The sequence below is a fragment of the Gadus morhua genome, chromosome 9 (assembly GCF_902167405.1).
Source record: "Gadus morhua chromosome 9, gadMor3.0, whole genome shotgun sequence".
NCBI lineage: Eukaryota > Metazoa > Chordata > Actinopteri > Gadiformes > Gadidae > Gadus > Gadus morhua.
Window position 1 is genome coordinate 18,615,855 of NC_044056.1, and position 26,413 is coordinate 18,642,267.

Sequence of the window (26,413 nt, forward strand, 5' to 3'; positions counted from 1 at the left end):
GGAGTTGGGGGAACTACCTTCCAACAAATCCACAAAAGTGGGTTTCAGCCAGAGGACCCAACACAAGGGACGGGAAGTGGTTTTCTTTTTGACACCCGGGACCCTGGAGTTGCTGGTTGGCTGGCCACAGACCCAGGCCTTCCACCCTAGCCCTGTTAAGCCCCTTGAACCCTCGCAGAGCAGAACGTTTCTGCTCGACTGGGTGTTTTAACAGCCGAACCGCTGCCGTTTGAAGTTCTGACACATTCCTCGGTAATGGATTAAGTAGATGGAGAGATGTAAACATTTACAGCTTGTGACAGCGTTGGTCAGAACACGTGCCTGCCTTTTCTCTGGATGTGTGTGTGTGCTCTTTAGATAGGGGACAAATAGTTGTTTGGGAATATTTTGATACCTAGAAAAATGTAGATGTTGGAGATTTCTACACCACAGAAGTGCTTTATTCCTAGAATGTTTGAAATTGGCTTAAAATATGTGATTGACCTCTATTAATTATAAATGATGGTAATTCTGCATTAGTTATAAAGATTTCGGGTTGATTCCGTTTTAATAACACAGACGCCACACTTGAGTTATATTATTGTTAGTTTAGATTAGCATCGACTCATTTTCGAAATGGAGGCAGACAGTTAGCAGGCACGACCCGCGAGACAGTTCGTGCCTGCGTAGCCGCAGCCCGGCCCCTGACTGATCCGTGAACAAACTGCTGAGATTTGGATATGCAGCCAACTGGGGTCGTTCCTCTTCCATCGGATCTCCTCACCTTTCTTCATTTTTTCCTTCCCTAGCCCACGACGTTTGTGAGCAGGTCGTGGTGACGCTGTGTGTGGTGCGGCCCGACGGACAGGTGGCCCCCCGGGCACAGCAGCACTTCTGCTACGTACAGGTGGGTTAGCTCGGTGCAACGTGAACGACATGTAGAAAGGATGCATGTAACATGCATATTGATAAAAACACCTCTATTCACAGTGGCCATTGTACCAGTGCGTGGGTAGTAGAATAAGCTAGTGAAGATGAAGTTGATCTACTGCTAAAAGAGGACCTGTGACGCATAAAAGGAGCAAACCCATAATTAGTTGTATGATACCTATGTTTATCCTACGAGTGACATCTCTGTTAAAAGGGTCCATTAGTACTGAGGATGTTATAACTTCAAAAGTTCATTCAGTTTTTTAGAAATGGACTTCTGAATGCCAGGGGACCAGGTGAATGTTTTAACAAAATGTCCCCTTTCCCTTGGGTAATGTTTCAGGACCTTGCCCTGCATATGGCCCACTTCCTGCTCCACAACGGGGCTCCGCAGGGGGTGATGCTGCTGGACGACCAGCAGGTGAGGGTTTGACTGGTGGAAATAAGGCCACAAACGCCACACTTGAGTCAAACACAACTTCACTAAACACAAACGTATGTTCTAATTAGTCTTCAGTGGACTCCTTTCCTTATCCTTTATCCTATCCAAAAATACAGATTTGCTATTTCAATTTCTTGCTTACAACCTACAACGTTTCTATCCCATGAGGACTCTTAAGGGACACGAAAATGCATCGGTGCAGGTCCAATATTCAGTCTAAGCTGCTCCTCCATCCTGTGTGACTGGTTTATTGTGATTACCATTGTTGACTACCAGTTCCTCCGTTACCATGTGTACCTCTGCTCATCAGGTTCCACTCAAAGAATGCGAGCGGCTGGACCAGAGTCTTGCGCTGGCCCTGAGACACCTCACCTTGCCCTGCCCCCGGGCGGAGACACCCCAGCAGGGGCTTGGCACCGGCGCGCCCGCTGAAGCGCTTGCCGTTGAACACGCGGATACAAGCGTCGAGGCGAACCTGGACAAACTCGTAATCGTCCACATGGAAACGGGCGTAGACACGGAGACGCACACAAACACGTGCGCAGGCGGGCTCACGCACGCCATGGAGCCCGTGGACCCGCTGGGTGAGAACACGACGGGTCCAGAGAACCGCATAGGTGATTATCATGCCACACTGGCTTCCACCCCTCGTACTCTGTTTTATGTAACGTGGAGGCTTGGCACGTTAGCGAGGCACCGGCCCGTTCAGCCCTATTTCCTGTCGAGCCTCTCGCTGTAATGATCCCGACGGAGACCCTTTCTCTCGCTCGGGTGGCCGGCATAAGGCTTCTCTCCGTCTTCTTGCTTCCCCGCCCGTGTTCTGTGTTTTCCATCCAGGCGTCCTGTACAGTCAGGGAAGGTTAGGTCAACTACACTAAATACAAACGTTCCCGCTCAGTTCCTGGTTTGGCTCCAGGGCTCCTGCTCTGTTTGTGTGGTCAACTGGAGGAGGTTGGTCGTGGATATTGGCTGGCAGGCCAGCTAGCATGCTAAATGGATGGTCCTTTGTTTTGAAAGAAACTTTGTTCGTAGGCTCATGTCTATTTAAATTAAAAAAGTAAAATAAAATAAACTACGTGAGAGATAATAGAAAGTGTGATGAAAATACACAAACAAGAAAACACTGTATTCCTTTGACACACATACACATATTAATTATGGAATATTAAATGGGAAGAGTTTTATCTTTCATTAAGTCTTGCTTGTTTGTCTCAGGACTCGTGAAATTGCGGGTACAAATCTGCCGACGCAATTTTACCTCACGTCTCATACACCCGATGTCAGTTCACATCTCATCTCCACCAGACACAAGTCAGCTTGTGGCCGACATGCAGACTGTTGCCATGAAGAGAATAAAGGTTCTCTGTGATCCTTGACGAACTCTTGAATCTGCTTATGCTCCTTATGTGTGTCTGTCTTTGTTTGTGCGTGAGTCTGTGGGCGTGTGCCTCCGTCTGACCTCCTGTATTCGTGTTTTCTTTCTATCCTCTCCCCACCCCCTCACTTCTGTAATATTCTATTTGACTATTGCCCCTCATTTCCCCTTTTCGACCAGAAAAGATTTGAAACTGAAGTGCAATTTCCAAAAACTTTGAGCTTAAAGTCCCTGGTGGCAGGACGATTAGTATCTTGAGGGAATAGCCGTTTATGCAGTAATAGATGAGGTGTCACTGCACAGAAAGCTACTTGTTTGAAAGGATCTGTAAAAGTCTGTATGGTCATAATGGGACGGTTAATTTGCACTTCTTCTTCGTCCCTTTGGTTGCACATATCTACTCACACCAGATGTTGGAGAGTGTGTGGGAGAAGAAAGGTTAGCATTGTAAAATGTAACGAACACAGTGATACAGTTATAGCCCCTTTCCTCTTGTCCTTTAAAGAGTAAGGAAAGGATTGCATAAAAACCTGGTCCTTTCGTGACTGCCGTATCTGATATATGTCGCTCATTTTGCAATGATCTCATGGTTTGAAAGTCATTGTGTTATATACATCCTCCGATGAGCAGTTGAATGTGTTCAGTTGTGGGTCGAGAGGAGAAGGAGGAGGAAGGCTGTTCTAGACTTAATCGCTCTCTCGCTCGCTTGCCGTGACCGCCTCTTAAATGACTAGTTTGACACTCGTAAATAATTAGCATTATGGGATAGTGGCTTACAATGACAGACCACAGGGCTAACGTGATTATCATGATCAGCTCTTTCACACACTGCCCAGCAACAAACCCCCTTTCAGGATTATTTTTTTGTCTCCCGTTGCACACGACAAACTGTATTTAAGAAGCATAAGTATAGTCCATTCTGTTATTACTGTGTGCTTCATGTGATTTTTCTACATCCAGACACATTTCTGTGTACGTTTATGTGATTGAGCAGTGGTACGACTACGGTGTCCATCGTACCGTAGGCTAGGCTGTACACGCGAAGAGGGGAGAAAGTACTCTCTGTCGGCTTAATCCCTTAGCAAGCACTCATACACTGCCTCTTGGGGGAGAGAGAGGTAAAGTCTCTGTGGCACATATAGAAAAGGTGAGATATGCTTATCTCTCCCTTGTTCTTTGTCCCCTAGCTGTCTGCATGAGCGGTTGCATTTGTTTGACTTGATAACCGGTCCTCTAATCTACGTTCCTCTGGTAGTACACTGCCTCTGTTCCAGACTGAACTGTGCACTTTTTTTGTATACTTATGTACTAAATCTGTGACGTGCGCATACAAAAAAGAACCCAAAACACCAAGCCTCCCTTTGTGATTTGTGGCCGTCCTGTATCTGCACTTGCTCTTTGGCTCGTACGACATCCCTCATGACTCCCCCGTTCTGCTCCCTCCCCCTCTCCTCCCCCTCTCCCTCCCCCCCGTCCAGATGTCTCCCAGTGGGGGGGCCGTCGGTGGTCAGCCTTGCTCCACTTTGCGGCCAGCCGTGGCCTGAGGAGGGTGGCGTTGTTCCTGCTCCGGCAGCCGGCGGCTAGAGAGGCGCTGAGGCAGCGGGACGCCCAGGGAGACACCCCCGCCAGCCTGGCCCGGAGGAAAGGACACCAGCAGCTGGCCGAGCTCTTCACACGGTCAGTACTCTGGCGAGGGTCTCGCTCTCGCTCTCGCTCTCGCGCGCGCGTGTGTCTTGTTGGTGGTGGTTTGGGTGAAAGATAATGAAAATGTGTAGCTTTGAAAATGTTCCAGAGCGAACTTTAACCTTGTCCCGAGGAAGAGTGAGTCTTATTTTGAGTAGAATACGGTAGCGGGTGTAACTGTGAATTGGCGTTAAGGCAAAGAAACCAAACTAAAAACAGACTTGTTGTTGTTTTCCACACATCTTCAACGGGTTCCAATTAGAGAGCCTGTGTTAGATACCTAGTGATGGAGTGCTTTTACATGTTTCAGTGTCTGTGACAATTGTCAGCCCCTGTGTAAAGGAGTGGTTCTCGTATACGTGGGTATGCAATAAACACCTTGACTGAGATGCATTTTTATCACACTATTTTGAATTTGACGACTGTATCTTGCAGAAAGATCGGTATTTATTGTACTGCGTATGGCATTTTTTTTATTGCTTTTCCCCTTAAAAAAGTGTGTTCCCCTGAAGCTACTGAAACGGGGGAATGTGAGAAGCACTAATAATGTTGTGAAAGCATTGGGAAAAACTGATCCCCATCCCATTATCACAGCTGATCCCGTGCACGTCGAGTGGTTTATTTCAGCTGCTAGATGTTTACTCAAAGCTGTCAACTCTGCCAAAGGTTCTTGCCTATCAACGTCTCTGCCGTGTGTCAGGTCCATTACCTGTGCCATGCATTCTTGAAGAATGTGATTGTGACATTTATTTTTGAAGCCCTCTACCCCAGATTGCCGCACATTTTGCCAGCCCTTGCCAAAGTGTGGCCCAGTGCACCTCTGTGGACGCACCGGGACTGGCTCCAGCCTGCTATCATTGAGTAGCTCATCAGAGCTGCGGGCGGGAGACGCTGGAGGGAGGTGCAGAGGGATCGACGCATTAACCTTTTTAATAGTAGTCCCCTGATTGGCCCACGTTTTGCAGACCTTGCCAAAGTGGAGCTCTAGGGCAATTGCCTTGATCACCTGTACGGACACTACGGCGCTGTTCGAGTGCCCAAAGTGTCGCCTAATTTCAGCAACCAAATGAAGCCCAACTTCCATTGAAGCCCTGAGCACACAGAGCAAACATTTGGTTTATATTTGTAGCGCTGCCCAAAAGATTAATAAGAATATAATTCGTTTTTGTTTTACGAGCAGAGCACATGATGCAGTAATGTAGCGGGATAATATATTTTTGGCTCACTTCCTATTGGACCTGGTCTGTCTTGGACGTGGAAATCCCAAAACATAATTTTGTATCCGTCCCGACATGGTCGTGTGATTTGGGCTTTAGGCTTTACTCCTGCAAAGCAGCCCGACTGCTATTTTGTTAATCCATGTGCAAAGACGTGTGTCATGTTATTTCAGTGGCTGGATCCTTTCTTTTCAGCCACCAAGATGGATTGCTGTGTCTGACATGTCATGGGAAAATATCTGATTTATGAACAGTCAATTTGTCTCTTTTCTCATCTCCTTCAACTGATCTTTTATTTGTCCGGGTATGGCTGTTTATTAGGGTTGCAAAGGGGTGGCACTTTCCGGTAAATTACCATGGGAAGTTAAGCTTGGGAATTTTGGAAACATAAAATCTGAAAACTATCGGAATTAACTAGGAATTTAGGGTAATTTAATCGATCTGTATCATATCCAAGTATATATATATATATATATTTCTTTTTTGTTTTTTTGTTTTTTTGTTTTAAGTAGACACACCCTGCAAAATAACACTATACAAACTTGAAGACATAAACATAGATTTATTTTTTAAGTAGAACTTTAACAAGTTCTAATTATTTTATTCTTTCATTGAAGAACGAAAACATGAATTTTGAGTTGAATATGCTCTGGGCTCAAAAGTGTGGTCCAGGGTTCTAGAAGTCATCAGTGCACGTGTGATGGAGGATGCACCGTGCATGTAGGGGGCGTGGTCTCAATAGCCCTGCGTTAAGCAGGGTGCTAACGTGATTGAGGAATAGCAAAGATATTCAAGTTTACTTGCATGAAATCTGATTGTGTTAGTCAAGAATCGATAATGCTAAAACATATTTTGCCCAACTTTATTTAAGTCCCCTGTTAAGAGCCAACCTTCAATTTTGGAAATTCCTGTTTATTCCCATACATTTCCGTTAATTCCTGTTAATTCCCATGGAAAGTTTCCAACTTTGAAAATTCCCGGAATTTTGCAAGCCTACTGTTTATTGTCTACTATTCAGTCTTGGGCATTTGAATTACTGCTGCAGTTGATATCTTCCGTGAATGTGCGTGTTCAGTGTTGCTTTTGAAACAAAATCGCAAATGCCCAACAGAAATGGATAGAATGTTTATAGTGCCATTTGTTTGTCAGTGAGTGTTAAATTCCAGAAAATATCCTGATTAATTAATGCTGGGCTGGACAAAAAACAACCATATTACCATATTAATCATATTACCTCCATCACCCCAGACGTCTACAACATCCAATATGCATTGAACCGCTTCCCAGCGTTCCAATGGCTACACCAACCTCTTCAAGAACCTCTTAAGATAACCTGTTTACCCTCCCTCCACTCTCTGTTGTAAAGCACAACTGGAGTGCAATCATCGGTTTGAACTTCCCAATCTCTGGACGATCAGGCAGTCAGACCGATAACGGACCGCATCTTATAACAGACTAATAATAACAAACCGCATCTGTGACAGGATGAATCTACCTTAAACATGGAGCATCTCAGAGATCCTCGTCTGACTGATTTTGAAGTTACGTTTCCCACACATTTACACATTAACGCTATCATACCATCCAATATTTTTGTTACCTACAAAGACGCCATTCTTCTGACAGAGTCTCATCCTAGTGATTACCCTGCCACACCAAATTGCACGTTGTCAACCGCTTTTAGTTTTGAAGTCGTTTTGAAGTACGTGCACGTGCTGTCGACACAAGGAGGCCACTGTTATCTTAATGAGGCGTCCGCCAAGGCCCCCTCAGAGGGAGCCCAGATGAGGTTCCATGTAACGACACCCTTTGACAGCGCATTGTACCGCTGAAATATCAATATATCTGTCAATATACCACCACGAGACCTTGGGGGAGAGTGTTGGAGGAGAAGAACAACACTGAGGCTTGTGGGGCAGGCGCAGGGACCGGACACTGATGCAGAGATTTTTGGTCATGTGTTTTAATAAGCAATGGCATCGATGGCGTCGTGCTTGTAGCAGACTAGGCTGGAACCACATCGGGCTTGCTTTAAGTCATTCACTGCATCTAGATTATCCTTTGACCTGTTCAGTCTCCACAAGGAAACCTTTCAGTGCAAATTTTGTGTATAGAGATATAGATAGATAGATATAATATAGAAAGATATTTAGACTTTAGGGTTCACACCCAACAGTCCTCCATTGTAATTCACGAAGGGAGCACCCTTCCATGACACTAGACCAGAGGAATGACTACAACTTTGTGGTGATGTGCGTGCCTGCGTCTCACCACCTCCACTAATCCAGTAGTAGAAGCAGTGAGTCAACTCCAGATACACTAGGGATTATGTAGTCCAAGCAGCCTACAACTGCTGGCCCTGTTTTCCTTTGTGTATTCTCTCTCTCTCTCTCTCTGTCTGTCTCTTTTCTCTCCATTTACATTCTACCACTCCTCTTCCCTTCCTCCACCATTCGGTCAAACCCACTTCCCCTCATAGTCCCGTGGTCTCTGCCCCGTGTGATTTCTGTCCACTGCTGGTGGCTTTATGCTGAGTCAAGGAACGCTGCGAGGGAACATAGCAGGTGGATTGTAAGGGCTCTGTAACGGCTTGGAGCAGCACGCCGGCTTCCCCTTCACAGCACACAGTGTGGAGAAGTACCCTGAACGATCCGTGGCCCAAAGATGCTATTTAATTGCAGCTGTTTATATGAGAGGGTGGGGGGGGGGGGGGGAGAGAGCTTATCTGGCAACAAGCAGAGTGACAGACGCACAAAGAAAGACAAGGATGTCTGCGGGTGTGATTCATTGGGAGATCCCAAAATAGGATCCCAAGTACCATTTTGTTTTTTTCTGAACAGACCACACACAGTGGCTCGCTCGCTCATTCGCTCTCTATCTGTCTTCCTCCCCTCTCTCTCTCTCTCTCTCTCTCGCTCTCTCTCTCTCTCGCTCTCCCCCTCTCTCTCCCCCTACTTCCCATTACCTCACTTACCCGATGCAGCTCTACCGGTGTGGCTTTGCACTTGTAGCCCTTCAACGCTGTCAAAACAGCCAGAGCAGTACAGGAAAGCACAGCCAGTACCCGGCCATCACTTCATTATTTTCCATTCTGCACCTCCTGTGTGTGTGCGCTGCTGTTTCTATCTGCTGCATTCCAATCCTCTGATAATATAGTTCTTGGTTGTTTCCAAATAGAAGCTATCACGGAAATATTAAATGAAATATTGAATCCGTTCAGGTTCTGCCCCATTACCGTGTACGTCTGTGCATGCCTTCTCATGCGGTTTAACGACACACGGCAGTAGAAGGCCCCATGTCAGGCCATTCTTTATTCATGACATTTGGTGTGTTGATTTTACCCTATTTCCCAGAGTTTGCAATCCTGGCAAACCAAACTGCAGACTTAAGTCAATAGTTACATGAGGTTAGACCTGTTTCAGACAAAACCACATTTTGTGACCGCTTCAATGCAGCCCTGACATTAGGACATCGGATGAATTCATGTCTCACAACCGGATTGTGACTAGCTACAGTTTCCCACTTGGAGGCCGCCACCGAATGCAAAGCAACACGTGCTAAAAGGCTGTGCTCTGATTGGCTGCCTGCAGGCCCAAGTGTGTTGTCAGTTGATGTTGATGGACGGCTCTGTTGGTCCTAGCTCAGGGTGGGAGCAGATTGAGGAGGGAGCGGCCGTGGTGTGACTCACTGGATATCATGCAACCTGTGTGTGTGTGTGTGTGTGTGTGTGTGTGTGTGTGTGTGTGTGTGTGTGTGTGTGTGTGTGTGTGTGTGTGTGTGTGTGTGTGTGTGTGTGTGTGTGTGTTCGTCCTGCAAGAGTCTGCTGCGGCCTATGTGTTATCTTTTTTTTTTCCGCGTGCGTTGACTGGGTTGACGATTGATGGGTTGAGATTCCCCCAATGAATATTATGACGTACATATAATGGTGTGAGAAGAGAGGGAGCAAGAGGAAACCACCAAAGTGCACAAAGTGCTGATATGTGTGCATGCAAGCTCTAGAGAACGCAGTTAGAAAGTTTGGTGTGAATGATGTCATTCACACTTAATCCCCCCCCCCCCCCCCCCCCCCCCCCCCCCCAGAGCCCTCCCCTGATCTGCCTCCTCCTCCTTCTTCATTTGGCGTTCGTAGGTGCGAGACGTCGGCAGAAGGCATTCAGGAGGGCTCCGAGGGCTGGCTCCAGGTTTACCCAGAGGGCCGAGCGCTGCAGTGTCACCCGGGCCTGGGCACCCACACCCTTACGCTCCCTGCTCGCCAGGAGAAGGAGAGCGAGGAGGTAGAGAGGGGAGACGGGCAGAGGAGGGAAAGCCGTTTGCTGAAGGGCGAGGTGGAAGAGCTGAGGAGACTGGTCCAGATACACAGAGAGCAGAAGGTGAGTCCCTGACACAGCCGCTACCTTCCCGCTTGTGTTCCATGCAGCATCTCTTATAAATGCGCATGGTACTTTTGTTTGTACTGTGAAAATGCAATACTGTTAATGGCTGAAAAAGCACCGATTAAATTATTTTAATATCTCCTTTTATATACATTTTAGTGTTGCACAGTGTAAGGCGTGTTAGTAGTTTTCATTTTATTTCTCTGTTTAAAATGTATATTTAATTTTTATGCATCCTTAATCTTGTGGTGCCGTATAATGAACGACTAGACTAGAATGAGTGTTAACGCTGACATACTTCCGGATAGATAGTCCATGGTTGAGTATCAATTGAGTTAAAGTATTGCTAAACGGGCAGTAGACACTCAATAACATTGATTATTTTTATGTGATCAATAGACATTACTGAACACTCCGCTACCTAGAATCTTTGCACTCTACTTGGATGGTCAACATTTTTGACATGCAGCTGTTTACCTATAGACAGGCCCTGTTAACTCAATGGCATACTGTTAGGTCTCCGGTTTAATATTGATGCTAATCATGTGATACTTATCCTAAACGACCCTTGCTACTTAATATAATATAATGTGTATTCTATTGATATACAACTCAAATGCAGGTGAAGCTTATGAAAAAATGAAGAAATTATGTTAATAGCAGCTACCAAATCTCACCGGATAGATAGCTCACCAGGTGGATGACTTGACATGTTTGATGATAATAAATAAACAAATAATCTGATTGTCAACGGTGGTCTACCGAGGTTAAGTGTTGCTCATAAGGCTTTATTGCTTTGATTGAATGTCAAGGCAATGCGGCCCATGTTGCCCTGGTGTTTTTACCGGTCAATGTGTAGTGTCACAAGAGCCGAGGCATTACAGGGTTGTGCTTTGCCTAAAATTTCAATATGATTTATAGGCCTGGTCGTATGTGTCAGAAATGAGATGACCCATTTCACGATTAGTGATGATTAATTAGGTATTTGAGGTTTGTTTCCTTGTGACCTGCATGGGTAGTTCTGTCTTAATGCATGCCTGTTAGTCAATGAAGCAGTGAGGCTAAACTGGTTTGCACACTTGAGCAGCTGGTTAGCTATACTCTCACTTCTTCTTCCCAGGTTTCACTGTAGCTTTCTCCAAATAATGCCTATTGGCAATGTACTGTCCTTTTGAAATACATATCCATGAGCCAATTGTGACGACATGCACTTGGTGGGTGTATCACAACATGTAGGACTAAAGGGTAGGACAAAACTATCGATGCATTGGTCGAGAGTAATGCCCCTAGGTTAACCTATTTGTAGATCAGCCCCTTCATTCAGTAGTTTGACTATCAATCATCTGCAGAGTGTTGGTGTGTATGTCTGTCTGTCTGCCTTTTTTCTGTGAATACTATACTTTTTTTTTACTTGCTTTATAGAGTAGGGGACAAGTTCTAATAAAAATACATGAAAAACACCAAGTATCCACCAGCAAAATTAACTTTTATTTTCATTTATTTATTTATTTGTATTCATTTTTTTATTTCAGGGAAAATTGGATTTCTGTGATTCCAGTTCCCCGATACCTGGTTCAACCCATCTCCCCTTTGGTCATGGACTATGCAGCCCTGCTGGTAGGGCGTGTCCTAAATCCAATGGCCAATCAGAGAGACAGGAGCCTGCACAGCCGGCTGTAGAAGCCCCGGAAAAGTGCTGCAAAGCAACAGAAATGCAAGCAAGCGATTGTGGTTTCACTGTTGCAGACATTGCTCCTTGCAACACCGAAAGTCCCCGTCCTAATCAGGAAGAGACGGCAGCAGGCGGGGCCAGTCCTGTGGTCGGACGCCAACCGACCCGCAGCAGAAAAAACAGAAAAAGGACATCAAAAAGTAGAGGAAATGACAAAAGTGCCACACGGACTCCAGAGAAAGCTATAAACAACCCTTCAGAGATAACGGGAAGTAACTCTGAGTTGAACATCGTTTTGCCCAAAGAACTCATTGGAGAGGGGAAATCCACAAGTTCCTCAGAACCAGCGAGGACTCCATTTCCCATAGTGCCTCTGTCTGGGACTGTGTGCGATGCAGGGCAGGTTGTCGTGACTACCAGCGTAGCAGAAAAACAGGAAGACGGGAACTCGGAACTTTGCCTCGAGACTTCTGCTAGAGCGACGAAGAGAGAAGACTTGTCAGCAAAGCAGACAAACCAGAATCATCGGACAAGCAACATATGTGCCACGGCTAAATGGAACCTACCCTCTGAAGGCAACCCGGCAAGAAAAGGTAGACCATTGTCAGCTGGTGGTTGAAAATCTTTTATTTTGTTATTTAATCTATTGATGGATTGCAAGGTTTACTTCACAAATGCTGTATTTGCAAATACTTTGTGTCTATATTATCTGGCAAACTTTCTTTGCTTAGATAATTTAACAGCAGTCGCCACAATATAGCTAAGCTAACCATCCAGAGTCACCCGATACTTATTGTTCAGTATACCTTGACCCCATCTTCCTTTTTTTTTGTCTATGAACTTAAAGTCCAACCTAATGACACTTGTTTTTGTCCCATCAGGGAGCATGGGCCAAGGGCAATCGCTGAACTCGGAGGATAACCCAGGGGAACCTACCGGGACCGACCCGGTGGACCAGAGCCCTGGCCTCGGTCAGAGGGACGGCCCTGATTCGCCCGGGCCCTTACCCCGCCGAATGCTGTGGCGCGACGGGGGCTGGACTGCGGCCATGGGCTGGTCCACCGAACAGGGTCCGGAAACGCCCGCCAACACGGTCTGGTACCAGGACGAAAGCCCGGCGCGCTCACCAACCGAGGGGGCTGCGCTGCCCTCTCATGGGAAAGAAGCCCTTGCCCATACTACTTGGTATGGGGAGAACATGGCCGAGAATCGGACCCTCGCGTCACTCGCATCAGTCCATGGACACCTAGAAGAATCAGAGCAAAAGGAGAGCGCCTTAAGTCAGCCCCGAGCCTCTGTGGTCTGTAGTGCCGGGGACTCACTGGAACGTGAAACTTGTTTTCAAGAGTCTGTGTCAGCCCTGAGTCAGGTTGGAGATCCTGGAGCAAAGCCAGCGCAGTCACATGTTCCTGGCGCACAAAGACAGGAAGCCTCCGGAAAACAGCGGGACCAGGGAGGAAGAGGGGACGGGGAGGTGGGGAGGGAGGAGCGAGGGGCAGACGGAGGAGCGCACGGCGGTGACGGCAGGCGGAGGGCCAACAGCGAGGAGAGCATTGAGCGGGAGGAGGAGGGAGCCGAAGAGACGGCAGACAAGGGCAGGAAGAAAAGGAGGCGAAAGAGGGGCCGGAGGGGTGCGGCCGAAGCCAAACTTAGCTCCAGCTCTAGCACAGAGTCCCACGTCCTGATGGATACGCTGGCCGAGGCAGGAGCACTGTCGCAGAGCCACAGCCCGACGGTCGAAACGCAGGCGGAGATACGGGCACCACCAGACCGGGAGCGAGACCCAAAGGCACTGGGTAGTGGAGCGGCTCTTGGGGGTGATCCGCCCAGTGCCGAGAGACTTGTAGCCACAGAGACGCGGCCAGTAGCCCAGGCTGTGGCAGGAAGGGCTGCCTCCCAGCCTCCCTGCCCCAGTGAGTCAGTCCTGAGGGAGGAAGTGGACGCTGGCACCATGCGCCTGCCCAGCCAGACGGGGGATAAGAGCATGGACTGTAGCAAACCCATTGTTGCCCTATCAGATACCGACTCTCATAGTCCTGGTCCTAGCCTCGCTCGGAGCGACAGTGGATCAAAGGAAGTTCGGACAATTTTGCATATGGAGAGACCAGACCTTCCTGAATTACCGTATTTTACAGAGCCAGTGGAGTGGGACATTTCTGTCCAACCTGTGGAATTTAAAAGCCAAGCTGAAAAAATTGAAGCAACAGTAAGTGATTTGGATGTAGATGTCGATGATGTAGTTCCAACCGAACTTGATTATGGACATTCAGACACCACAGAAACAAAAGGAGCCTTTGACGCTGTGCTATTGTCTGAGCAAAACGCAGAGCCTGCCGCAGCGATGGAACTCAACAACTGTTCAAATGTGGAGGCTCTTGAAATTAAACCCAACTCTGTGGATCGATCCGTTGGTCAACTTCCTCAATGTGTGACGACGATCGAACCTGCGAACCCCACTGAGGTTGAAAGGCTTTTGGACTCAGAGACCACAGAGACAAGCACATGCATGGCAGCCATACAACACGAAGGAGCCCCCCCTGTGGAACCGCCACAACAAGGGGAGGAGGGGGCAGCGGATGTTTCCTCACTTAAAACACAGGAAGGAACTGCAGACGGAACTGTAACGGCTGATTTGGGGCATTGTTTTGGACACGTTGGGCCGCCCCAAGATGGGCCAAGCGAGGACAAACCGAGCAAGGTAAAGGGAAGCGAGGTGAGGGGGGGCCGTGAGGAAATGCGAGAGGCTTGTATTATGGAGCGGCACAGCGACGAGGTAGTTGTGGCCGCCAGTGCAAAGAGCTGTATGTGGAACAAAGAAGAAAGAAAAGGGGAAGAGGTGATCGAGAGCAGTGCTGAAGTGCATGACAATGTTGAGAATGAGAACAGCAGGGAGGCAGAGAATAGGTGCATGGATGGAGAGGATAATCTTCGCTACAATGAGGAGCTAGCAGCGACAGCGGTTGCTGTTGTTAGCGTGGCCATAGCATCGGCGCTTGCTAAAATAGAGCTGAGCAAACTAACAGAGGCAGAATGGTCCAAAGAGTCATCTCAAACAGGCCAGACTCCTATTCAGGCCTCATCGGTGCTCAGCAGTGAACACAAGCTGCCCCTCGACACCACGGTTCAAGTGTCGGTGTGTGTTAGCCAGCTCACAAACGATTTACAAGCAGAGCTAGCCTCCACGCCAACGACCAGCAAAAGCCATGCTTGTCATGAACTGTCTGATACGGACGATTATTGTCCATCGGATGAAAAAGTATCAGCCGATGAAGAATATCAAGAGAAAAAAGTAGCAGAGCCACAAGACGTGGAACGCATTTTAATGAGTAACCAGTCAGTTCCAGAAGCAGGTGTCATTCTTGAGGAGTCCCCAGAGGCGAACATCATAAACACAGAACTAGTTATATCAGAAGCCATATCCATACAAAACTTCTGCTTGGATTTAAGTCACGATCTGACTATAAAAGCATCTAGCCTAGCAGAGGCTGACACAAAAACGTACAGAGATTTGAATGAAGCACTTGCAGCCCAGCCTGCTAGCCCAATCAATGCTCTGACTGAAGGCCAGCTCTGTCAGGACAATCAAGTGCCCTGCCCTGTCATTGACACAGGGCAGGGCAACGGCAAGCAATTGGACTGGTTTGACTCAAACGCCACCAAAAATCCCGGACTCAAAGAGTGTGCTGATGACTCACCCGGAGAACTCGATTGCTTCTTGTCTGAAGAGCTGTTGGGTATCAGGCTGAACCCAGGGCACGGTGCCAAAACCCCCCTGGTTGCACACGTTCTAGTAAATGAGTCTGGTGAAGCCGGTAAATCACAAGGAACATCGAAAGCTGTGGCTGCCATTGAGCCTGCTAGTGAGGCCTGTGTGACAGGCCAGGAAGGCACTGTAGTGTTTGTGTGTGAGGAGGGTGAAGGCGAGATCCACCAAGATGGTTCAGCTGGGGGTCAAAGGTTGCCTTTGGAGTCTGAAGTGTGTAGCAGCGGTGTTCCACCCTCTGAAATCCAGAGCAAGAACTCGTACATGGGTGCTGTTTCCTCTGACGACGAGGAATATTCTATGCCCGCTTGCGAAGTGATTCTCCCTGTCAATCCGGATCACTCACTTTCTGGTACCTGCTCTGGTACGGCCCACTTAAGCCCCCTGTCGAAGGAATCCACCAGCCCTCTGACTCCTGACGATGGTACGACCCAACCATTGGCAGATATGTTTGTTTTGACCACCCCTATGGAGTTTCAAAGTAGCAGCCTCCAGCATCCAGGGGATCACAGTGCTGTTATGTATGATGGAGATGGTATGTTCCAAGACCAGGGGGGGCACGTGGGTTATTTGGATACAGTCGATGGATGCAAGGACCAGGAAAGAACAAGTGACGGGGAGGAGACACAGAGGATTATGGTCACAACTCCAGACGCCTCCAGAACTCAAGGTAAATTACTATTATTTTTTTTCAGATCGTTGTCTTAAGGGGTTACGCGTAGGATTTGTGCATGCATAAATTGCTTGAAATTGCCAATATATGAGCAGGGTCTAATTTTCTTCCCCCACAATCTCGGTTGCATAGTTCAGCTTGGCAGGTCATTGTTGAAGTCTAAGCATTGGTAATTGCAAAAATGTCTCTTCTTTCACAACTATGTCATTTGTAAAATGTTTATTTTTGAGCATAATTAAACTTAGTTTATGCTTGTTATTGTCTCAACCCATGGAGCTCACACCTAAGTGCACTGAATGCACGAGCTTGAGCATAATTGCGGTTCACTAACCGGCCAAAGTTGCCAGTATTGAGAAGGAATTCTGATTCTTACACATATTATCTTTAAGTACTGAGACCCTTGATTACCTTGAGTAGTTGAGGGTTCAAACCGTAGGCAAGCTTTGCATTCTTCCTTTCTTGTCTTTGACTCTCCTTTAGTTTTTCCTCTTTCTCCAAAGTAATATTTTCATTTATATAAAGGCCATATTTATAATGCTTTAAGCGTAGATCAGCTATGACATGGGTATGCACGGTAAAGTTTGTCTGTATAAAATATCTCGCTCTTTGGATTTACAGTACGTCCCCTCTCTGAGGTTCAGAGGACAGGGGCGTGTGTCTTTGGTGTAGTCCCAGCTGCCTTGAGGGGTCTGTGGTAGAATGCGTATAGGGAAGCTGTGGGGGATGGAATATTGTGGAAACAACTGGGAAGGGCTGTGTGTGTCTGTCAGTCAGTTTCCCCAGCTCCCCTGTTTGTGTGGGAGTGTGGTATCTAAGCAACCTGATGAGGTCATCTGACCTCTACAGTCGATGGCAAAAGTAGAGTCCGGCTGAGAAGTGCCCATTGTGAGTATCAGAGTGTGTGACTGTCTGATAGAAAGTCAATGAATAAGCTAATCTTATTTTTTTCTCAATATGTCATCAGTGTGGGAGTATTTGAGTGTGCCAGTTTGTGTGATGTTCAGGGTTCTTCACTTTTGGTTTATTTATAAAAGATGACTTCATTGCAATGGTAGCATTTTTTTCTGAATAATCTCTCATGTTAAATATTATCCAGGGATGGTCTTCTAGAATGATAAAACGGCCACTTGTGTGGGCTCAGTAATGAATGTTTGCTCAGCTTTGTGCTAGCTTCATTTCAAAGTTTTGTAGCAGGAAGCTGCTTAGCTGTTTGTTCTGTGTGCAACAGTAGTTCCTGATAAACAACTTCAAACAATGTCTGTATGACTCAAAACACAGACCAGAAATTAATATCACAAGGAGAAATGTCATGAGGGATAAGTGTGGGAGGGTCTGTTTCCTTAGGAAACGGGCTAGTAGTTGGCACCTTGACCTGCTTTGTCGGCTGGTTGAGTCACAGCTGTAATGCCCCTTTTATCTTATCTCCTCAGAAAACAAGTAGGCTAATTATACAATTCCTATGTTTCATGCGCAAAGAGGCTGATTGAACAGTTGGTAGCATATTTTCATATTCATCGCAAAATTATATATACGGTACAATATATATAATAAATATATATATAAATGCTAGCATACTAAATATTCTCCTTGCAAGATTTTAGTGTGTCAGTTTAAGCCTCTTTCCCACATAGTTCCCGGTACATTACTGGGATAACCATTCAGTTACGTTCTGGATCTTTTCTGCCTTGCGCCCTTTCAGCCAAGGCATAGCAATGCCTGCATAGACTGGCGAACGGAAAGTCCAGCAGAGGGTGGAAATGCAACACTTATCAATGCCTGCCGCCGCCATAAAACTCGTGACTGAGAGTAGATCCCCTATTTTGGCATCTGTAAAGTTTCAAACCATTCATGAAAAAAAATAATGTATTAATAATCGGGATAACATTAATCCAATCACCCGAGAAGTAGTGGCACATTTAGATAAGAAGCAGCAGATTATAATACATAATCAGCGGACTCTTGTGATTGGTTCGTCAGACTAATGTATTCCTTCACCTGCCCCTCACAGCGATGTTACTGCTTTCATTCACAACACTGCCGTACCGGCAGTTTTTCGGAAATGTCCATACTAAATCTTAAGCGGGGAATTGGCAGTGCAGATTTAGCGGAATATCAACCCTATCGACCTCTTCTCCCGGTCACACATGACCCCATGCAGGAATGGTTCCTGAACATTGCAGCGAAAGACATGCATGTGCATGCATGTGTGAAAGGGGCTCATGTCCGCCTGTGATGCATACAGGGAGAGCACATGGTGTAGGCTTAACTATATGGAATGACATATCAGCACATATACTGTGTGTGTGCACTTGAAGGCAGCTGTTTGCAGAGTTCTTTCCCTTTTCTCACAGGGGAAGAAAAGTTGTCTTTTGATTTTGAAATGGATAATGGGCACAGGACATTCTTTTCGTGAATAGTTTCAGGATGTTATCCTGGTATCTGATCTCCTGACTTGTATTTTCTTTATAAACGTTTTAAATGAGGTTAGTGGATATATTGGTCTTTTATTGGTTCGAGGTTGTTTTGATGAAGTTATTTTGTCATCGTAGATTAGGCTGATGATGAACATCCTGGAGGTTTTCATTTTGTAAACATTACTTTGATAAACTCGCATAGAAGTTTTCTCTATTCAGAGGTTTAGGGTTGGTTCCGTCATACAACCACAAGCCTCCTGTCTTATCTCTTCGGGTGAGGAACCCGTGGGAACCTGACAAAATTCAGGAAAAAGGCTATGGAGGTCAAAAGATGTTTCCAACGTGTTGCTATTTTGATTTTGGTTCTGAAAATGAAATAAAAAATGCCATTAGCTTTATCTATAAATATGTTCTTATTTATTTTAACTTTATCTCTATCTTTCCTTCAGTGAGGGAAGTCTTGCAGGAAGAACAGCCCCCCGAGACGATCTCAGAGGGTGCCCTCCATCCTGAGGTGAGTTCATTCTGGGAGCCCTGACTGCCCTGTGGTACACCGATTCTGATTAATGGGGGCCGTTTCTTTCGAGCCCAGCCCGGGGACCTAAGGTTGTGCCACAGGTTGCGTTCAAACTCATCCATCATTCCCTTTATTTCTTTAAAGGGTTTTTAAAAATAACCCATACTGACGTGTGTGTGTGTGTGTGTGTGTGTGTGTGTGTGTGTGTGTGTGTGTGTGTGTGTGTGTGTGTGTGTGTGTGTGTGTGTGTGTGTGTGTGTGTGTGTGTGTGTGTGTGTGTGTGTGTGAACTTACTAACAATTTGTATAGCAAAGTAGTGGATTCTGTAGTGGAAAATGATCATCTTTGTCGTTAATAAAGTTGCAGTTATCAAACATTAAAGTACAGACAACTATCAAAGGCTTAGGCTTGTATTAATCAGAGGATGGCCTGAAAGCACCTGTGTGTTAGTGTGCACATGTGTCTTTCATGGGATTATCTTTGCGATTGTTGGCAAATCAGACACCATCAGTTAAATCCTGGTGCAGCTTGGTTCAGGCCAAGCCCGGCCGTAGGCTGGAGGCACATGATCGGGTCCACCGATGAGGCCCTGTGCAAATCGCTCTTTAGGGGCCCTGAATGACGCACTTGTCAAGACGCTCTGCTGTCTGGGGTCATCGAATAAATTATGGGAATCTCTGGACCCCCGTGTGTGTGTGTGTGTGTGTGTGTGTGTGTGTGTGTGTGTGTGTGTGTGTGTGTGTGTGTGTGTGTGTGTGTGTGTGTGTGTGTGTGTGTGTGTGTGTGTGTGTGTGTGTGTGTGTGTGTGGCGACTCTTTTTGCTGAAGGATATCATGCTAAATGTCTGGGAGGTTTAGAAGAGAAAGAGGGTGAAGTGAATAGATTAGGGTATTTGACTCCCAGCAGAAAGGTTCAACTAAACTGAATAAATTACATTATTCTGTGCTAAATTGTAACTGGCCAGTAAACTAGAATTGAGAGAATAGTGTGCAGCTAGATTGTCCCTTTGCTGTCAAATATATTCGTATTTGTCGATTTTCTGTCTCGCAGAACACCTAAATCATGGATTATTCTGGATTTCAGTAGCTTCTGATTGTATGTTTCTGTTTTAGTCCTTAAGGTTGTGTAAAAGTCTTGTGGCAGCCGATAGATTTTAATTCCATTCCTTCGTTTAGTATGGTTAAGGTTTAACTGAGGCTGCCTGGTTTCATACCAGTTTTACCAACCCTAAGGTGCTTAATCCTAAATTAAGGTTTACTTTAGACCAATAGCCTGGCATGAACTGAGAGAAGGAGTGAGTACGTCTCAGTTTCTATGTCTCCCCCAAGTGCTATGATCTAAACACAGGCCGAGGACAGACAGGAGTACCGAGCCTTCAGACAAATGAATAGATACATGTTGTTGATGTTGTGGTTTTTCGTGGCTGATTAAACGTTTGCCGTCCTTTACTGCCCACTAGTGTTTAATGATGGGATAACTGCTTCCAAATGAATGCGCTCTGTGCGCATGTGTGCTCCCGCCCTCCTTCTTCATTCGCCCTCTCCCAACTAAATCACACCCCCGTGTTGGAACCCCCTCCCTGCCTCATGGACACAACTGGAAGGTGTGCACAGCTGTAACCATGGGGACAGCTGTGTTTGTGTGGTGCTGATTGGTTGCAGATGGAGTTGCTTATTTCCACTCATTGGCCGCACGTGACGGCTGTGTTCTGAGGGACAAAACCCCTCTGCACTTTTTTTTGACTAGGGAGAATTTTTGGTTAGACCAAAGCAACTACAATGACGGATGTAGCAACTCCTCCAAGTTAAACCTTCATTCTTAAAGAACGGTTTTAACAACCACAAAGTATCACAGCAACAAGCCTACCACTAATAATATATTATACTTATATCAGGGCTATCGGGAATGTAGCCTCTAATGTCCACACTACAACACTTATTGTAAGGCGTTTAACATTATACATGGGTAAAGTTCATGTCTTTTTTGCGTGTCTACAAACATACAAAAACGCCAAGTCTGATTATGTTGTCCATTCTTTACATTCAAACTGAATGGTGCATTGTGAGGCTGCCCTCCTTCAGCATCGCAGCGGGCTTTGCTGTCCCAAGGTAGAAAAGGGGTGAGAAGCGGCCTACCCTCATGAAGACCACGTTGACTTGGTGATCTGCACCACCGAGTTTGTCATCTGACAGTTTGTTCAGAGTTTTCAGAACAAACTGTTGCGCTGGAAACATTCCTGGGCATGGGATCTATAACCGACTCAACTTTATGGAAATTGTAGAGTGATGAATGTGCAGTGTTATTTCTGTTTAGCAAATCCATAGTTTTGGCAGTGTGTGTATATATATAACTAAACATGTATTTTATTTTATGTAATGGAAGGTTGCAGAAGGCAAACCTTGTAGCACATCAGCCTTAGTGTCGTATTTCTTTTTTGTTCCCCCGGAAAATCATTTTTTATCCTTGTGTCTAGAATCCCTACGTTTCCATATACCGGCCTACGTTTCCATACATGCTGTATTGTCCGCCGTTGGCCACTGGATATAACGGTCGCCATGACTCAAGCTGGGATCCACCCCATATAATCATAGTTATAAAGACCTCTCCTTCCACCATTGCTACATCTCTGCCTCCCCCTCTCACACCAACACACAATTAGCGACCCATTTAAACTGGTTTTCTCTCTCTCTCTCTCTCTCTCTCGCTCGCTCGCTCGCTCGCTCTCCTTTTATTCTCATCAGCAGTGTATCTGCCGCTCTCTCTCTCTCGCTCTCTCTCTCTCTTCCCCCCCCCCCCCTCAGCAGTCTTTCTGCTTCCCCCTGTCATTTTTTTCCCCCACTCGTATCAATTCAGTCCCCTCATACACATCATACACACGTGTACACACAGACGCAGGAGTCCATACGCTTTAACCCAATAACCAACTCTTCATACTTTTAATCTTGAATCTCTCGGCAACTCAGAAGTAAAGAGGTACTTATTGATTGTGTGTGTGCTGGGGGGGGGGGGGGGGGGGGTGTGTGAGGAATAAAATGGAAAAAAGAAAGACTAGGAACTGGAGTGTTTGTTCAAAGCAGCCCAATGGTGTATATGTCGGGAGAGAGGGAGGGAGGAAGGGAAGGAGAGAAGAAGGAGGGTGGGAGAGGGAGCTAGGGAGGGGCCGGCCCTGTGAACAGATGTGGGCAAAAGCGTCTCATTTTCCGTTCTGGGCTGCAGGGAGGTGGAGCGGAGCTGGAGTTTACTGGATTACGCACTGGAACATGGGCAGCGATCGTTACCTCTCGCTACACTGGCAGAACGCTGCACCAAGCCCTTGCACTTTTCTTTGGAGTTGTCGTTTGGTTTTGTCATTTTGGCGCTTGTTTTAGGCAATGGCCGATGTCTTGGAACTGAATTTGCCAATTCCAGAGGTGACCCTTTTAGACGTTGTCTCCTGTTTTGTACGGATACAGATTTTCTTCTCGGACGGTTGGCTGTTTTTAGCGCGGCTCCGTGCACAATGCCAGCTGTGTCGTTTTTTTTTTTTGTGCCTTAAGCTAAACTCCGCTCGGTTAAGTATTAGTTAAGCATCTCTCTTTTCTTTGTCTTTTTTCTTTCGCTCCGCCAACTACTTCAGACTGAGGATAACGACAGCGTCTGGTAGTTCTCCTCCCTGCCCGAGCAGTTTGAGAAACTATCAGCGAAAACAAACAACACTTACCTTCGACTACAGTAGCGGCTAGCTCTGACAAACAAAAGGGAGTTCCGCTGTTTGGTATTCAAACCTGCCGTGTTGCTGGCATTACGGCCAGGTGTTGGCACCTCTCCTAGCCTGACAGCTGGAATTACTTTTCTTTTACTTAGTCTTCATCAGTACATTTTTGGGATCTCCTGCTAGCATGTACGAGAGACACAGGCGTAGGTACAGTCTCTGCGCTAAGGGAGAGAGGACCGTGGACGTGGTGTTAATTAAGGTGGGTGTGTTTGTTTGTGTTGCAATACTTTGAACACACCAATGTGCGTGTTGAGAAGTACCTGTGGAAAAGTTTTTGTTTCTCCGCGTTCTTAGCGGTGACCTTGGTGATCTAGTTGGTACTTTATCGACATAGGTTTGATTGTTTTTAAGGCCTCCGTATTTAGTGACTCTCTTCAATGTGACATTGAGAGGAGATCTTGCTTCACTCATAGCCTCCATAACAATACCGGGCTGGTGCTTGAAGGCCTTGCAGTCTGCCCCCTTCAACACATTTGTTTACCAAATCCTAGCCGGCCTGTGTAATTAACAAAATGCAGGGGAGTCAAACCTGCCCATTTGGCGAATAGTTCCAGATACATTTAATCTGGAATACTTTTTTCCCCCCTATTCAAATCACTTTAAAACAAAATTGTCTTCATTTTTGCCTATGTTGTTTCTTCTTGCAAAAGAAAGCTGTACTTTCTTTAAGATATATTGCTGTCTGAAATGGAGTAAGAGAAGAGTTTTGTGTGGTTACCAGTAAAGTTTAGAGCTATGATGCCATTTGCAGAAGTTCAGAAGCCTGATATGTTACATCGTCTTAAATAATTGTTATTACTATTTTTCTTTTAATAGGGCTATCATTTACTTATGTTATTGTCAATGCTGAACACTTTATAAAGGTCTCACAAAGGCACATTTGTTTCTTATCTTTCATCCTAGATTCTACCCCTGGGATCTGATGTGATCTAGGGTAATGGCTTTTGTGCTCCACATTAAATTATAAATCACTACCTAAACATATCAAATGAACCCCCCATCTGTCGCTACCTTCAACCGGAAACACACACACACACACACACACACACACACACACACACACACACACACACACACACACACACACACACACACACACACACACACACACACACACACACACAGCCACTCTGTTTACGGCAATCGACCAGGCTGCTAGGTTCTGGCTAGGGAGCTAGGGAGCTTGTTGCTGAATAAGAAGCCCCCAGGCTACACACTTTCCAAGTCCCAACCTGCCCCCTCAGTAGACAAGTCACACGTGCACACACAAGTCATGCGTGGTTAGCATCTTTTGTCATACCCCTTAGGGATAGGAAGTTAAACACATCAAGTAGCGTTTAAAAACCTTGAATTTAACTCTGAAATGAAACGGGAACTGTTGTGGTTGGCTGGGGTATTTCCTTGAGGTAATTGAGGATGAGGCGCACACATTCATGCATTTAAAGTGTGCCCATCTCCACCAAGAGGATCTAACCCTTATGTTTAAAGAGGGAAGACTTTGACTGCGGATTGTGTAATCTTCCTCCTCGTCATGCGGGAGACCCTCCTCTGTCTCGCACCACACCCATGCTCCCAAGAAACCTCCGCCCCCCCCATTCCCCCCACCTACACCCCTTAATTATCACCAGTCCATCACTAACATCCAGCCCTGTTTGATTGTGAGGAGTACTTCGTGAAGACGGCATCAAACAGCCACCCTTTAGACTGGATTTTGTGTTTCTGGTTTTGGCAAAGACGCTATCATAGTTCATGGCTGACCGCGTCAAAGCCAGCGGGGGGGGGGGGGGGGAGGGGGGGGACCCTGGGAGTCTAGACGGACCAGACCCTCTTAGTCTGATCACCGTGGCTGTGTTATCACAAACATTCGCAGACAATGAACATCCGCTGCTATGCAAGCCAGGCAGGGGCGCAGAGTCGACAAGGGCGGTCAGCTCGTCGGCGCGCAGGGTAGGGGTTCTATCACGTGCTGGGTATACACGGCTCACATGCTCTCAAAGTGTGTGCATGTTATTATTGTGCGTGAACACTTTTTGATCGCAATGTGACACATGCTTTTTACCCACTTGGACAGTATCTTGACCCGAATGCAAAGGGGAGGCCATGTTGATGTCAAGTTTGGGAAGAACGCGGTGTCTCTCTCTGGCGATAAATCAGAGTTTATTGCGCCGGAGGAAGTGGATATCACCACGCATGTTGCAGCATGTCCTCCCTCTAGGTTCTCGAAAGTGTTAAAGTTTGGTTCTGGCTTTTTTGAGGGATTTAAGTCAACGTTAATAGTAATTCGTAGTAATTAAGTTAATTAATGTAAGTAATAAGTATTGGTCGCAATTAAATTGATGGGTATAAAGAATATCTCTTAAGAATTGAAAATCCATTGCATTTTTGGATAAAATGCAGATGATTGCAGGGTTTCTTCATGTGACCAATGGACGGCCCATGTTATTCACATGGACAGGCTCTTGACAGGACGGCAGATTGACAAACGTATCTCTGTTGTCTGCCAGATGCGTGGGCAACGGCTTGCCTGTAAAACATCTCTGCAAGATGTCCATAGCACTAGAGAGGGACACAAGAGTATAGGAACAGGGGACAAGGGACTGATTGAGATCAACGGACAAAGGAGCCATTGGCTGGCGACGATTAACGATCAGACAACTGAATATGAGATCATTGTGGTGGTCGAGTTGTCGAGCAACGACCACCAGAGTGAGGGAAGCAGATTGCTGCCGGGGGATTTTGAGAGTTGGATCTTATTTTTCTCGTCGTCGTTGTCGTCGTCGCTGTTGCTGTTGTTGTTGTTGACAATTGCAACCAGAATCTGGTTCTTGCTAAAACACTGCAGCCACACTCAGCATTTTTGTCAATCCTCGCATTAGTGCCAGAGCAGCCATGCGAGCACTCACGCAACTCCAAAATATTTCCCCCCTTCTTGTGCCCTTGCCCGCGTGCGTGCCCACACCAGAAGGCTGAAGAATGCCCGCCCCTCCCTCCCCACGCAGAGGGGCCGGGCGGCAGACTGCCCTCCCGGCGGCCTACGTCACCCCACGTCTCTCCCTCCGTCTCCCGTCTGCTGTCCCACTCCCGAGGAGCGGGGTAACGCGGCTGGAAGCGATCTGCAGGTCGGCCCCTCCCTAGTGTGGGACGGGCCAGCCGCCTTGTGGCTGGAGTCCCCCAGGCGCGCTCCCTTTGATGTATGGACAGCGCTACGCTAAACAGTTGCTTCTCAAGGTCGTTTTTGAGAGGGAAACTAGGACAGGACATTGTGCTCATGAGTGTGTGTGTGTGTGTGTGTCAGTTTCAGTGTCTGTGTCTTTGCAAGTTCTAGATGTCTTCCTACATGTTGGGCTGTGCGGGCCTTTGGGTGTCTTTAGTGTGCGTGTGTGTGTGTTTGTGTGTGTGTGTGTGATACACATGTGCCTAGAGATACCCACTCCTCCACGTATCTGGCACTCCACTGGATGTCCCGCTGCATGGGAGGAACAATAGGAACAATAGTTTGCTTGAGACACCGGTGTGCGCGCGTGTGTGTGTGTGTGTGTGTGTGTGTGTGTGTGTGTGTGTGTGTGTGTGCACACGTACACTCGCGTGCCCACATGTGTGTTGAGAGAAAAACATCTTGGT

The 26,413-nt window shown here is 46.6% G+C and overlaps 1 protein-coding gene across 8 annotated transcripts in view; it reads left to right on the plus strand.

Annotated features, from left to right (window-relative positions):
* akap13 (A-kinase anchoring protein 13) overlaps window positions 1-26,413 on the plus strand; it is an 80,935-nt gene that overhangs the window by 16,943 nt on the left and 37,579 nt on the right. For 7 of the 8 annotated variants that reach the window (XM_030366105.1, XM_030366107.1, XM_030366101.1 and 4 more), the window contains exons 4-11: window positions 789-886; window positions 1,253-1,330; window positions 1,662-1,968; window positions 4,205-4,403; window positions 9,756-9,996; window positions 11,532-12,264; window positions 12,553-16,104; window positions 18,971-19,035. In XM_030366105.1, the coding sequence (XP_030221965.1) occupies window positions 789-886; window positions 1,253-1,330; window positions 1,662-1,968; window positions 4,205-4,403; window positions 9,756-9,996; window positions 11,532-12,264; window positions 12,553-16,104; window positions 18,971-19,035 (5,273 nt within the window). Of the gene's footprint in view, window positions 1-788; window positions 887-1,252; window positions 1,331-1,661; window positions 1,969-4,204; window positions 4,404-9,755; window positions 9,997-11,531; window positions 12,265-12,552; window positions 16,105-18,970; window positions 19,036-22,203; window positions 22,992-26,413 lie in introns of those variants that run through there. The other variant, XM_030366109.1, reaches the window with a different exon arrangement.